Source organism: Rhineura floridana, chromosome 15, assembly GCF_030035675.1.
Source record: "Rhineura floridana isolate rRhiFlo1 chromosome 15, rRhiFlo1.hap2, whole genome shotgun sequence".
NCBI lineage: Eukaryota > Metazoa > Chordata > Lepidosauria > Squamata > Rhineuridae > Rhineura > Rhineura floridana.
This window is the reverse complement of record NC_084494.1, coordinates 33576645-33588939: the sequence shown is the minus strand read 5'-3', so window position 1 is coordinate 33588939 and position 12295 is coordinate 33576645. Positions and strand designations below refer to the sequence as shown.

General features: G+C 40.1%; 1 protein-coding gene across 17 annotated transcripts in view; it reads right to left on the bottom strand.

Annotated features, from left to right (window-relative positions):
• Positions 1 to 1000: 1000 nt before the first annotated feature.
• Positions 1001 to 12295, bottom strand: part of ZNF541 (zinc finger protein 541) — a 41197-nt gene continuing 29902 nt past the window's right edge. For 15 of the 17 annotated variants that reach the window (XM_061596338.1, XM_061596342.1, XM_061596333.1 and 12 more), the window contains 8 exons: positions 11455 to 11597; positions 11223 to 11326; positions 9325 to 9400; positions 7502 to 7590; positions 6740 to 6880; positions 2637 to 2818; positions 2099 to 2282; positions 1001 to 1205 (listed from right to left, as the gene is read on the bottom strand). In XM_061596338.1, coding sequence (XP_061452322.1) covers positions 2120 to 2282; positions 2637 to 2818; positions 6740 to 6880; positions 7502 to 7590; positions 9325 to 9400; positions 11223 to 11326; positions 11455 to 11597 — 898 coding nt within the window. In that variant the 3' untranslated portion in view covers positions 1001 to 1205; positions 2099 to 2119. Of the gene's footprint in view, positions 1206 to 2098; positions 2283 to 2636; positions 2819 to 6276; positions 6659 to 6739; positions 6881 to 7501; positions 7591 to 9324; positions 9401 to 11222; positions 11327 to 11454; positions 11598 to 12295 lie in introns of those variants that run through there. The other 2 variants (XM_061596344.1, XM_061596348.1) reach the window with 2 other exon arrangements.

The following is a 12295-nucleotide window of genomic DNA, read 5'->3' as shown; positions in this document are numbered from 1 at the left end:
CAAAGTAGGGTGTTACCTGTAAAAAATGTCCTCTCAGACAGCCACTCAGCTCTCAGCCTGCCTGCGTCTCCCAGCATTCCCGGTTTTCTACTGCCGTATTGGGGGAGGGGGGAGAGAGATCCTGCCTCTCCTATAGTGTGTGGTTCAGATTGTTTTCTGAAATCTATCAAGCAATTTACTTTCTGCAATACACCTCCTCTCTCTTTATCATTTGGCCTGGGGGCAGGGGAATAGGCCCACAGTTTGAGATAAGACTCAATGGCCATTTAGTCTCATCATACTCCATGAAAGGCATGTTATATTTTCCTCTTGCCCTTTTCTCTAGGGAGTAGGAGAAACCACCCCTTCAGAATGCACCACCCATGATGGCTCCCCGCCCATGAAACGCAACACACAAAGCAGCCCTGAGAAGACAGTGAAGAGCAACAGCAGAAATTGCTACACGCTTAGGCAGTAGTCAAATCCAGTACTGTGTTGCTTGCTGGAGGGGCTCTGTGCCTTCCCTCACAGGGGCTGGTAGAGGGAAGGGCTAAATTACTGGCAAGAGAGGCGTCAAGCCAAGAACAATTTCCAGCAGGCAGTTGTGGAGAGAGGAGCAAGTAGTGGGGCTGGGAAAGTAGGTGACGTTTGTAGGGTCGGAGAAACACAATAGAAAGAGGCAGAATGAGATACAAGCGCAACACGGAGGCTCTGGGCTTGATGCAGCAAGTACTTCCTTGAACATACGATTACTGACAGAAGGGAACTATACACAGAAACCCTAATCCAATTGGTTTTCCCACAGTTGAGTGAGGCAGAGCACCATTCAAGTTACTTGGGCCCAATAAAGCCTGTAGAGCTGGAGTCGTCAAGAAAACAGGCCTCCAGCACTGCTCCTAGAAGGCCAGTGGCTTGAGTCCACCAGTGGCTATGATAATATGACACCAATCCACTGTTCTCTCCTCTCCACATATATGTTTGGATGTTCTCTTTTATCCTCTGATTTAAGAATCTAGGAAGATGTTACAACTTTGGTTGTGGAACTCAATTTAATTAAGCAACACTGAGTGCATACAAAATAACATTAACGCAGATTAATGTGGTACTACAGCGTGAATCAAAAAGCAGTTGTGTGAACATCTATCACAAAAAAGATACTAAATACAATGGTGATTTCTCATTGATTGGCCTACTTCATCCGTCCTCCAAAAAAAAAAATAACAACCCTGGAAGAGATGGAGGAAAAGAATGAGGGTTACACAACATTTCAGCAGAAGCACGAGGGCTTTCATTCTGTAGTTGAACAAAAGCATGAACAAGCATCCCTGTAACTGAGCAAAAGCTATTTTACAGTTATTGGCAGCTATATAGGATCCTTGCAACTGGAATTTAATAGACTCAATTAACTCACACACACCCTTTTCTATGATAAATTTAAGCATGAGCTACTGAATGCCATAATCATGACCCCAGCCAACAATGTTGTACTGGTGCTTTATGTCAACACTTAACACACACTGCCTTTCACTAGTTGGAATGGAGGACAGAGCTGCCACCAAAAGTGGAATCCCTGATTTGTTCTTCCCCATCCTCTGTAATGTCTCATGAAACACATCATATGATGTGATGTCATCACCCAGAATTTCCATGGCCCCATTCTCCGTCACTGATTATCTCTGCAGGTGATGAAGAAAACCCACAGCATGATGTCAAATCACATGCTGAGTTTCACTCACACACATTATAGCAGGTCAGAGGAGAAGTAGGCACAGGTATGTCATTCTGTTTTGGATGGCAGCCATGTGCCATCCATATAATCAAGTTCTGCCCTCAAAAAGCCATGACTGGATGACCCTTTGAAGGTACACTGGAGCATTTCTTTTTCTAATTCAGGCAAGTCCAAACTGGAAAAAGTCAATTTATTTATGTATATTTCTATTAAAAATTAAGTGTTTTTCAGTTCCTATGTTCCCAGTAAACCGAAAGAGACTGTGTACAGTATATGAACTTAATTCCAACCCTGCTCAAGCAAATGAACAGGTGCTGCAACGTTAAAACAAAAACCCAACAACATCCTGATCAGTTTCCCTGGCACAGACTAGCTAACCAGCATTCTCACCCTGAAACTGTGCCTTCCCAGTTACCACTGGAGGAAATCAGTGTCCGAGTTCCTTTCTTCTTCCTTCTTTGACTCATTTTTCAGATGCTTTATGGGCCACTTAATCTTTATCATCGGTTCCATCTGCTCCTGCAGGCGATGGCGCTTCATGTGAGCATTCCGGCTCTTTATCTTGTCAAACACTCTAGATGTAGATGGGAAAGAAAGGCCAGGGTTTTTCAGCACTCTGAGCAAGGTGCTATAGCAATGTGAGAGTGACATGTACATAATCCCAATTTGGGTAATAAAAATACAATCTCTCCCCTGCCAAAGCTTTCAAAGCGTGGTTCCCCCCCCCCTCTTTCTGATGGATGTAAAGGGTGGCACTCAACATGAACTATGGCCCCTTCCCAAACTGTCATAGCAAGCAAATCCAAAATGTATTTATTAGTAAGAAAAAAGGATGGGAAGAGAGAGAAAAGGAGAGAAAATTTTGGTTAAGCATGAACTAGACCTTTAAAAATGGCACAAGAAACCAAAATGATGAATAAAATGCTACCTTGTACATTCTTTACATGGGAACACACCCTGACTGCCTGTGCTTCTAGGCCTATCTAGAGTTTCCTTCTGGCTGCCGGTTGGACTGAAGGTGCTCTGTGCTGCCTTTTTGTAATTCCTTGCTTTCAACTTATTCTCCTGTTTAGGCAGGTGGCAATGCCTTTTCTTTGGGCTGCACGCAATCTGTAAGTCATGAAATATTTGTGTTTTAAACAAAAACTATTTTCCTTTCACACCACGATTATATTTTTGGCAAAGCTAAGAAATAATTCCAAGATAAATTCACAACTTGTAGATGTAGTTAAAAATCTTGATATTTTGGGACGCTGTTGAATTTGAAACAACTTTGAAAGAGTGCAATGTTCAGGAGATGCAGAAAATTCAGATGCAATAAATATACTCTCCAATCCCCACCTCAAAGCAAGCTAGACTAACAGTAAAAGTAGACATGATTAGCTGTTGAGTGCTGTGGGTGAGGAAGAAGGTCCAGTTCAACTGAGCAGCCATTTGAAGCTCAGTGCACATTCGCTATCAACCTTTGAAATGACTGCCATTTTAATTAGTGCTAAAAGGCTTTTTCAGCAACACTTTAAAAAAATATATACTAGTGAAATACCACTTAAATGAAACAGTGTTAAGGTGCTATTTATTTTAAATTTCTTTTCCTCCTTCACAAAGCAAACCCATGGCAGGGCAGAAAAATAAGAAACTGAAATAAAAAATAAAATGAATTCTAATTTACCTTTAGGGTGTTTATATTTCCAAATTAGAAGTTATACGATTAAACATCATAGGGAAAGAAATATCAATATGGACCTAACAGTATTTGAAAACTTACATGTCAAGGAAGTAGTTTCAAAATTAATGTCAAAAATAACAGATACTGCTTTCCAAATAAGATGGCAAAGGTAATGAATTTAAAGCAAGAAGGCAAAGGATACTTTAAGCAGAGATTAAAGAAGAGACTTGGAAACATGTATATATAGTACTAACTTACCTATATCCCTGTCAATAAATATAACGGAAAAATAAGATGCTTTACTGCTGATACCTGAAGAGTTTAGTGGAAATCTAATCTTGTGGTTAGATGTTGCAAATGTAAAAGAAATGATGCTGATTATAATGCATGTACAGTGGTGATGTGATATAGAAGAAGCTCTTATTGGGAAAAATACTGAATTTATAGACAATATGAAAGGTTATTCTGTAACATTAAACCCCATGCAAGCATTGTTGGGATATTTGAGAAATGAGGTTCAACCAAGTCATATTCCTTTAGCTGGAAATTTACTAAGAGCAGTCAAAATGTTGCTAGCTGCAAACTGGTGATCTGCTAAGATTTGTCCTGAAAAAGAATGGTTTGACCAGGTGTACTATGTTGCAAAGACAGCAAAACATAGTTAAAGACAGAAAAAAGAACAATTTGAAAAGACATGAATCCCCTTTGTCAGTTATACGAAGCAAAAGTTTAATCTGAAATTATATGACAACTTTTTGCTACTGATAATATAAATTATATATTTATAGTTTTTATAAAGGTTTAAACATTTATTTAAAGTGATTTACTATAGATTTAATATAAATACATGTGGACAAAATTAAAGGGACATAATTATATATATAGTTTTGATTCTGAATATGATTAATGTATTATAAATTGTTTTTCATGTAAAATAAAAGAGAAACGTGTTAAGTAAAAACATATCAATAACAATGAAACAGGGCAGCTAAAACATTAAACAAATATAAAACAGATTAATACAAGAAGCCGGCTGTTCCTAGCTAGGCCCCAGAAGGCTACAGTCCCACTCTGGAGGGCCAACAAGTTCCAACTGCAGGAAAGAGGGGTCACCAAACTATTCTCAGGTGCTGCCAAGGCCTGCTTTTGAACTATAAGCAACATATTTCCATCCAAGCTGTTCATAATAAGAATCTTGTAATACTAAGAATTTTGGTGCCCAAGTTTGCTTGTTTTCTTCTTCCTCCCCCATCCCCTTTTCCTTTCGCATCCTGCCCTTTTAGGTTGTAAGCCCAAGAGCACCAACTGTGTTGATTTTATTGATTTGTAACCTGCTCTGGGAACTTTACCATCTGAACATCAGGCTATAAATGTTTGAGTCAGAAATTATGAATTAGTAAGAATGCCAATTTAAAAAAAAATGTTTCAAACAAACCCTTTCCGGCCATTGCCATTTTAGCAAGGCGGTTAAGGTGGCTGGAAAGGTATTCTATTTTTCCATTTTTTAAAAATAGTGTGGAGGGTTGGGATCTGCTAGCTGGGCCCGATCTGCTTGCATTCCATTGAACCAAAATGCAATCCCATCCTGACTTGCTTTGTTTTTGCAGACTTCTGGTTTTTCCCAGTTCAATATGAAGGGGCTCTAACAGAAACCAGAAATAGGCATTGTATAGATCTACGCATCTCTTTTGGTTTTTGTTCTCAGACTTCCCCACCCTTCTCCCCGACTTACCCTCCTTCCTTGGCTGGGGAATTGCCCCGGGTTCCGTGGCCTTTTTGGCTATCGGGCAGCCGCGGCAGCTTCTCCTTAAGCGCTCCATGCCATGTCTGCCTGCTCTTTCCTTACCTGACTGCAAGCTGTGGCTTCCCAGGCACCCTGCCACCAGAGCACCTGGTAGCAGGAGCGGCTTCCTTGTTACTCCTGGGCTGCAGCTCTTTTCCCTAGACTTGCCTTGCCTGGCTTTTCAACTTCCTCCTCCATCCCTCCCTCCTTCCATCCTTTGCTCTCCTGCTGGGCCAGGCAGCGGCTAGCTTTATACACCATGTTACCATAGCTGCCAGTAACGCTTGACAGAGCTTGGAAAAGTTACTTTTTTTGAACTACAACTCCCATCAGCCCCAGCCAGCATGGCCACTGGATTGGGCTGATGGGAGTTGTAGTTCAAAAAAGTAACTTTTCCAAGCTCTGCGGCTTGCAGCCCTCACCTAGCCTCCCCTCTAAAGCAACAGGCCTAGTGGAAATACAGCATTTAGAGGATTAATACTAGACGTTGTTTGGTTCTTGTTTGTTTGTGTGTTTTTGGTTTTTGATTTATTGTATTTATTGTATTTTTACACTGCGCTTGTTTTATCTTTTATGTACACCGCCCAGAGAGCCTTCGGGCTTAGGGCGGTATATAAATTAAATTAAATTTAATTAATTAATTAATTAAAAGGGAACCCTAGAGCAACTCCTTAATGTAAATGAGACACTCTGGGATTCCCTGTTAATCCCTGTAGCATTAACACTTTAAATAAGGAAGACAACAATATTCTATGGATTTTTTTTAAAAAAAATCCATTGTTGGGAAAAGCAGAAATCTGAAGCATTCATGATCAGTCTTGCTCTCTTTGCTGGCATGCGGATTTTTAAAAAATCCAGTCCCAAGTTTGATTCTGGCGGAATTCTCACCCATCTCTAACTGTGTTACTTGCTATAACGCCACACAAATAGACAAGTAATTAGAAATAAAACACTTCATGGCCCACCTCTCATTAAACACCTTGCTACAATGGACCAGAAAAGTGTTTTTTCCCCATTATTTTAAAATTAGCTTTATAGTGGTATAACACTTCCACTTAGAAGGTATTTTACTTTTTTAAAAAATTATAGCCTAACAAGAATTTATAGCACTAATCAAAAGTCTGATAAAAGAAACACAGGGTGATAAAACAGCACCACTGCAAAGGTTAGAGTGATTGTATGCTGAGCTGCGATAGGTTCACCTGCCCCATACATCACTGCCCACATAAAAATCCCACCCTTAAAAAAAACAAACACAAGGGTAAGATTGAGGGTATTTACACCTGTGGAAACTGCAGTACTCATGTTTCCTCTGAAAAAGAGTCAGACACATTAGTCTTTTGTAGTAAAAACAACAGAGTCCTGGGACATCTTAAAGACTAATACATTTATTGCTGCAAGTGCTTTCGGTGACAAGCATCTGTTTCAACAGATGCATGAGAAAACCGGTAAGGAAAAGTCATCGTTCCCAGGAGAATTTGCTGCATGAATGTTATCTTTCCTAAGGAGGGAAAGGTAAAGGGCAGACCTTTAAAATCAGACAACTAAACCTCTGCCAGATCCCCAGCAATCTCTTCTCTACCTTTTCTTCATCCATTTCTATCTCATCCTGCTCTCTCTTGGGCCGCTTTTCTATTGCTTGTGCTCGACTGCAATCAAATTTTAATATTTTTTTCCAGCTATAGTAGTACTCAACACACTGGGAAACAGTCTTAGTTTGTATCTATTAAAGCAGGAGGGAAAAAGAAGAAAATTTCAAAGTGAACATACAAGGAGTAACTACCGTAGATCAAATATACAGTGGATGTCTTCCTGGTGTTTTCTTCTCACTCTTCTTGTTGCTCCTGTGGATCTAGGTTAGATTCAGTCTTGGGCAACTGGTGAGCAGGGACAATCTTTGTACAACATAATGTTAAACTGCTATAGTAGAAATAACTAGTGTGGTGAAGCAGTTAGAGTGCTGGACTCGGATCTGGGAGACCAAGGTTCAAATCCCAACTCAGCTATGAAGATCATAGGATGACCTTGGGCCAGTCACTGCCTCTCAGCCTAGCCTACCTCACAGGGTTGTTGTGAGGATAAAATGGAAAGGGGGAGAGCCATGTATACCACCTTGAGCTCCTTGGAAGAAAGGTGAGATATAAATGCAAAAATAAAATGAACAACTGTGCAATTTAAAAAATGATTAATGGAATTGAAATTTAATAAAAGATTCTTAAAGAATACTAAAAAATAAAACATTACTGGGTAACCTTCAAATAAAACATTTTTGCAGGAAGGAAAACATCCATTTTGTGAGATAAAGAAGTCTAAAAGAGGCTCCTCTGCCAACTAGAGACCTTACCTTCTTCTGTATGAAGTAAAAATCCTTTTTGTGCAATCCAAAAGCCTTCTTAAACAACTGCTTCTCAGTAGGAGTCCACAGATGTGAACCTGGAGTTCCAACAAGAGACAAATTATTAGTACAGGCGATCTGCTTAATGGACCGTTGCTCTCACAAATTTAAAATCTTTGTTGTCCCTCTTTTGCCTACTTTCCCACATTGGGAAACCTGCATGATAATGAGTTTATATATTTGGGAAGTCTTCAGAACTTCTGGTTTGTTTTGAATTCATTAAAAAGATCAATACAGCTGATTTTACATCATAATTAAAAAAATGTTGAGGGTGAACAGGATGATGGCATTTCTTGCCCCAGCAATAATTCCTAATATTCAATAAATTTATGATAACTGACAACCCTTTCTCATTCTGATGAAGTTAGTTTCAACATTTTTGGTATTTTTCCAACCTTAACTGTGCAATCATAAAGCTCTGAAGCTTATGTATTCCTCCAATCAGTGGCTATATTTAAACTTGCTGCATTCTTGCAATGAATGTTAAGATCACAATCTTCAATTTTCCTTCTTAGAAAGAATCATTACTGGAACATTTGTTAGTTCAAAACCTGTTAATAATTAATGTCTTCTTTTTCTTCCACAAAATATTAATCTGGGGTCCCATTACCACCAAGAAAATGAAATCTGCTATTTTTAGAACTTGCCACCACAGTGTGAACTGATCAGAGAAAACTGTTTTCTAGCACTGGAAGGCATAACGCACCCAGTAGTCAGCATTATCATTTCCACATCCTAGACTGCTTCTTCCGCTGGATGCCACTATGGGACACGCTAAGCGTCACTGTGAGGAAAGAATAGCCAGTGCCAGTTGGGAGGGCCATTCTGCACAGTATCTTGAACAATGACTATGCATTTGTTTCTTGTTAGACACAAGTCTTTAAATTCTCCTCTCCCAAAAGGGAATCAGGAACAGTACTCTGCTTGTGAGCTACAAGGTTCAGAATTGCATTAAATGCACTTTCAAATGCAGATGTTCCCTGGAATGTAAGCATGGCCAAGCAGGGCTACAATCCTATGCATCTGGGAGCAAACCCCCCGAACACAGTGGGACTTCTGATTGAATCTCATTGGATTGGCCTATAGGTACGCTGAAGATAGCAGCCATGCAGTGCAATCCAATTTTTATTTAGAAAGTGTTCCAGTAAAATCAAAGGTAAATGAGTTTAGGATTCCAATGCAATCCAATGCATGTTTCCTAAAAGGTAAGTATATTTCTATGTACAGTGGGTCTTACTCCCTTTAAGTATGAACAGGACTGCAGCTTTAGACTCCTCAAGATACATTCTCCCACTATGGATGTAAAAAAGGCAGCATTTCTGTTGTGATCTGCATTCACAATCAGCACTGTTTCTGTTCAGCTGCAGTTTGTTTCCTGCCAAATTTTACATTATTTGCCTTATTGTCTGCTATTTAACATGTTATGTAATTTATATAACTATTTACATAACTTCGATTTCAATGTGAACATCAAAAATAATATTAAAAAATTGTCATTAATGACATATTGTTTGCAGACTAAAAAAAACCAATGTGAATGAAGACCGATAGTATTTGGTTGACTAATTTCCATTCCTGACCACAGATGAACACAAAGACTGCAGCAAAGGATTATGGTTTGTTTTTCTCCAGCTCTAGTGGATAAGAGTGAAGTGGGCATGATGAGCTCATTCATAGTGAGCCATAAACCATGATGTGTGAACGTGGCCAGAATGGCAACTTGCTAAATACTTATGGTTACATCCCAAACAATTTAGGCAATTTGCTTTTACCTGAGTAATGATAGTTAGCAAGAGGATGACAGGAAGGCTTCTGTGGTCCTTGGAGTAACAGTATCTCCAGTGCTTCCTGCAATTGTTTTAGAGATGGTTGTCATAACTCTCTCCAAGCAGAAACAAGATGGGGAAGGGGAGGGGGGCAGGAGACTCACTCCTATTAATTGCAATTAGAAAGGTGATTAGGTGACATCTGGCAACTGCCGAAGGCAGCACTTTTTTTACACAAACATTTGGAAAATATTACCTCTCCCAGTGTTGCCTGAGTGCATCCGTTTCCACTACTACGAGACTGCAGAATAGCGAGGCACAAGCTATCGTATGCTGACATTCTTCCACTCCCTATGCTTATGCAAGTCTGCTTTATGGATTCTGTAGTTTGACTGTGCATCATTATACAGCTGATGTGCAGTGTGACAGCGGTGTGATGCACGTGGCATCAAGTGGCTGCACCTGCCATATCATCAATGTAAAACCAATCTACAGTTTCACAGAGGCAGACAGCCTCAGTTACAGCAAATTAGGACTGTCAATGGACTATCTTTTAATCCAGGGGTTCTCAAACTGTGATCCGCCAGCTTCATTCAGATGGACCACTGCATGTCTGTTGATTTGTGGTTGAAGAAGGTACATCCGTTGCATTCAATATTCATGTTGATTTTAATTGTATTTTTATTGCTTCTTTTATTTCTTATATATTGTATTTTATTGTATTACAATAAAATGCAATATATAAGAAATAAAAGCAATAAAGATCCAATTAAAAATCATACAGCATCTAGCACAGCACATTACAACTGTTATAGCAGGCAGAAAAACTATCAAGTGGTCCGCCAACATTCTCTGCAATTTTCAAGCGGTCCGTGGGGGGAAAAGTTTGGGAACCGCTGTTTTAATCCATGAATGAATGAAAAAATGAACAGAAGTACATGTGCATACAACTGAGCTACAGCTCCTCCCCATACATTTAGTAAATAAATAATGTAAATGTATTGCCTTCTGGAAACCCTATGAATAAGGTTTTCATGGGGCTGAGAGGCAGTGACTGGCCCAAGGTCACCCAATGAGCTTCGTGGCTAGGTGGGGATTCGAACCCTGGTCTCTCAGGTTGTAGTCCAACACCTTAACCACTACACCACACTGGCCCTCAAGAGATAGAAAATCCTGCTTGCATCTTCCCCCTTGAAGCAATTTAGTAGACTCTTGTAAATATTTGTTAACATATAAAGTTGGTTTTACAAGGTCAGGCTATTTGTCCAGGTTAGAGTTATGTCTGCTCTGACAGGCACTGGCTCTCCAGGCTCTCAGGCAGAAGTCTTGCCCACCTCCTGCTATTTGAAACTTTTAACTGGATATGCCAGGCACTGAGCATAGAACCTTCTAACGTGCAAAACATGCATCCTACCCATTCAGCTATGGGGGCCTTCCAGTATAAATTAATTATTTGGTGAAAGCCTGCAGCAACTTATGAAAGCCCACAAAACGACAAACAGCCTGAGATCCTCATCAGCCCAGTGAAGCTGAATGATGAAATATCCAGGACAGACAATCGAAAGCATATCGTCACACAGCACGTAGTTAAATTATGGAATTTGCTCCCACGAGATGTAGTGATGACCGCAAACTTGAATAGCTTTAAAAAAAGATAAGACAATTTCATACAAGATAAGGCTGTCAATGGCTACGAGTCACAACGGCCATGTTCTACCTCCACTGATGGAGGCAGTGTGCTTCTGAATGCCAGCTGCTGGAAACTGCAGGAGGGGAGAGCGCTGTTGAGCTCAGCTTATGGGCTTCCCAGAGGCATCTGATTGGTCACTGTGAGAACAGTGGGACTATAGATGGGCCTTAGCAGGGCTTTTCTTATGTTCTTGTCTAATGTTAATGAATCTTACCAGAATGTTTCCTTGGGCTTCATGCAGACAATGCACTGCAAGTTCTAGGTTGGTCCCTCCTCCTGGCATTGCACTGGAGCAGGCCAATTTTAACAGATCTGTTACTGCAAGTGAGATTTTTTAAAAGCATGAACGTCTGCACAGGAATAATTAAAATGCAACAGTACAGAAGAAAAGGAAAACAAGTTGTAATTTGGGGAGGGTGCCTCAGGTGGAAAAACGTTCAGCTTACCTCTTTTCTGTGTTTCTTTGTTGGTTGTGATATCTCCCCATGGCTTCCACACTAGTGAGGCTGGATGTTCATAATTTTCTAAGGATGATCTGTCTTGAAGATCAGGTATCTCTGCCTGGAAACGACTTCCAATGTTAATGTGCCTGAAGTTACAGAAGAGGTAAAGAGGTGGAGAAAGAACCTGTGAACCTACAGAAGGCTTATGAGGAAAGCCAAACAAAAAATAAGCAAGTGATGATAAAATTAAAATTAGGCCAAATATAGAAGAAAAACAGAGAAAGTGTTCAAGTTTTGCTACTTCCACATAAGTAGCTCCTCCATGAGGCTTAGAAGTACACAATCTCTTGTGAAACTTAAAGGCAAAGAAACAATGAACTGGTACAAGGTAAGAACAGAAATAAAAGCACATCTGCATTTCTCCAGAGGTTGCTGGGTCTGAGGACAATTTTTTACTGTTACTCAACACCAACTGAATATCAACAAGTGATGTACAAAAGACAGAAAGGACAGAGTTCCTGTCCAGATGTCTTACAGTCTAGAAGACTGTATAAACAGGCAAGGCAAAGGTGAAGAAGAGGGATGACAGAAGAGTAGAATGAGACGGTCAGTAAACCCTCAACTGGTCAACATCAACACAAAATACAATCAGGTTTGGGCAAATAAAAGATTTTGTGGGGAAAGTGGTTCAAACTAAGGGGTTTCAAGAAGGGAAGGGAGCCAATGTTTATGTCAGTGGGAATCCAGAGCAGCCAGCAAGTGGCGCAAGGACTGGAGGGGAATAGAGGAGATAAATTTGCAGAAATTAAAAGTGCAAGGGAAGAAATAAGGAGAGAGAACAGCG